Source organism: Plasmodium cynomolgi (genome assembly GCF_000321355.1).
Source record: "Plasmodium cynomolgi strain B DNA, scaffold: 0228, whole genome shotgun sequence".
Classification (NCBI taxonomy): domain Eukaryota; phylum Apicomplexa; class Aconoidasida; order Haemosporida; family Plasmodiidae; genus Plasmodium; species Plasmodium cynomolgi.
In genome coordinates this window covers 1-2,270 of record NW_004192797.1, presented here as the reverse complement: position 1 = coordinate 2,270, position 2,270 = coordinate 1, and the positions used below count along the sequence as shown (strand labels likewise).

General features: G+C 28.3%; 1 protein-coding gene across 1 annotated transcript; it reads left to right on the top strand.

Moving 5' to 3' along the window:
• Nucleotides 1–216: 216 nt before the first annotated feature.
• Nucleotides 217–1,219, top strand: PCYB_003110 (CYIR protein; the record flags this gene model as incomplete). Its single annotated transcript, XM_004227732.1, has 2 exons — nucleotides 217–912; nucleotides 1,055–1,219. 2 exons carry the CDS (start codon nucleotides 217–219, stop codon nucleotides 1,217–1,219), a joined length of 861 nt encoding a protein of 286 aa, XP_004227780.1.
• Nucleotides 1,220–2,270: the final 1,051 nt, after the last annotated feature.

Below are 2,270 nucleotides of genomic sequence, written 5' to 3'. Positions count from 1 at the left end.
ATCTGGTATGGTAGATATGTTTAAAGAATACTTAAATCATATTATAATACTATATGAAAAGTACAAAAAGGATTGTTTGGACCAATTTGATTACTGGTTAAGCGATTGTCGCAATTATTTTAAACGTGAAGATGAGTATCATCCACATATATTGCTTTCAGAATTAGAGTGCAATTGCGAACACAGTAAAGGGATACAAAATAATAGGGGAAAAACATGTTCTGTAAAAACTGTACCAAAAAAAGGAAAATGACATTTTATTATCTTAAATGTACAAATGAAGATAATGAGGGTTATAGGCGATGTGCTCTAATACCAACAACAATGGAGTATACAGAGAATGAAGATGAAAGTAAAATAAGTGATGAATTAGAAGAAAAAGAAATTACTGTGCCACCAGATCCGACGATAGTATTAGGCGGTATATTAAAAAAGAGGGAACAAACAACTGACCGGGAAGTAGTGAGAGGCACATCTGAGAGTACTGATAATCCCTTTATAGACTCAAGCGATTCGCGTAGCGTTCAAACTAATTCTGAATATTTAACCGAAGCAGATGGTATATCACCTTACTTGGTACAGACAGAAAAAGGAATTAAATGGAAAATACTTGATAATGCAACATATAATTGTAAGACATATAAATCAAAAGATACTTATGGATTATGTAATCGATTAGCAGAATTACATCAAGAAGGAAAAATTAAATTTAACCCCAATTCTAGTGGTCGCAATGTAAGAAATAGAGAACCATCACTCGAAAGAGAAGGTTTATCAGATACAGGATCATATGAAACTAATGAAGATGACGCATACTCTCCTAACACCTGGAATGACATGTATTCTTTATTAAGAACTTGGCAATTCCGAACAGGAACAACAATTGTTTTAATGTTAGGAATTTTTTCCTTGGTTACATTTATTATAAAGTACCGCTATAATTTCTGAATAAAAATAAGATCTCATATTTTTCTATTATGATTTAGTAAAACATTATGCTCATAAAAAATTTTATACATTGTGCACATTATATTTTATCCTTTTTATGTATTAGTATACTCCTATTGGATCCTTCTTTATGAGTAGAAAAGGAGAGAGAAGAAATATTGATCATGAATATTTTGAAAGAAAATCGGAAGAGTTGTCTGGACGTAGTCAAAACTCGGTGAGTAAAAATCGTAATAATGATCGAATACAAATTGTTTATCAGCAGGGATGAAGACCGGGGATGTGGAGTTATGCAACATGTTAAATGTATTAGAAGAGCATGATGAAGATATCACTTTGGTATCATTCCATACACACCTCTTTTTACTAAGCCTAAAAAGAAATGTGTGATGTATGGATAATGTGAAGCTTTCATTTTAATGATTAACCTCTAACGAAACAAAATTATTCTAACATTTAAAATGTGCAAATGTAAAATTTTGAAGAAGCTAGCTGAACAGGTGATAAAGAAAAAAAATGCATAGATACGGTTATAAAGTATTTAGAATTAAAAAAGGATAGAAGTTATGTGTACGTACTAGCTTTAGGATTCATGGTTTAGGGTTTAAGTTTTAGGGTTCATGGTTTATGGTTTGGTGTTTATCCAAATTGGATTGTTACTATAAAATTAATATGTTTAATATAATTAATAATATATTTGAAATATCAGAAAATTTGAGGAATAACAATAAGTTTTATAATAAAAAATATTCAATAGTTATGTATTCGTCTTATAATTTTTGTTTTTATTTCTTTTCTTGGATTAATATTACCATTATGTTTTAGTGAATATAATCCATTAATAAAAAATTGGTGCTTCAGCACTTGTCGTGATAAATATACACCTGTTGATCATATAAAAATTACCGAATCTGAAGCTGTACCACATCATAAAAATGATGGTAGATATTTAACTTTCCTTAGTAAGGATACACTTGAAACCATCGAAATAGTGAATTCTGTTTTTTTAGTGTTATCAATAATTATTTTATATTCGTTCTTCTTTATATATTTTTAAAATTTATAAATTACACAAGATTAATAAATGGGAAAGGTAAAACGGGTATAATGGAATATTATCGTTTTTACAAAGATCTAATTACAGCAAAATGATATTAGTAACATTCCTAAGGACGAAAAATTTATAATTAATATATAAATTAGTAATTGTATATAAATATACATATACATGTTTTTTTAAATATGAATAGTTAAATTATGCATATTGAATATGTATATCATGTGGGATGCTTGCTAGTTTATTTGTAGTTTAAAATAGATGT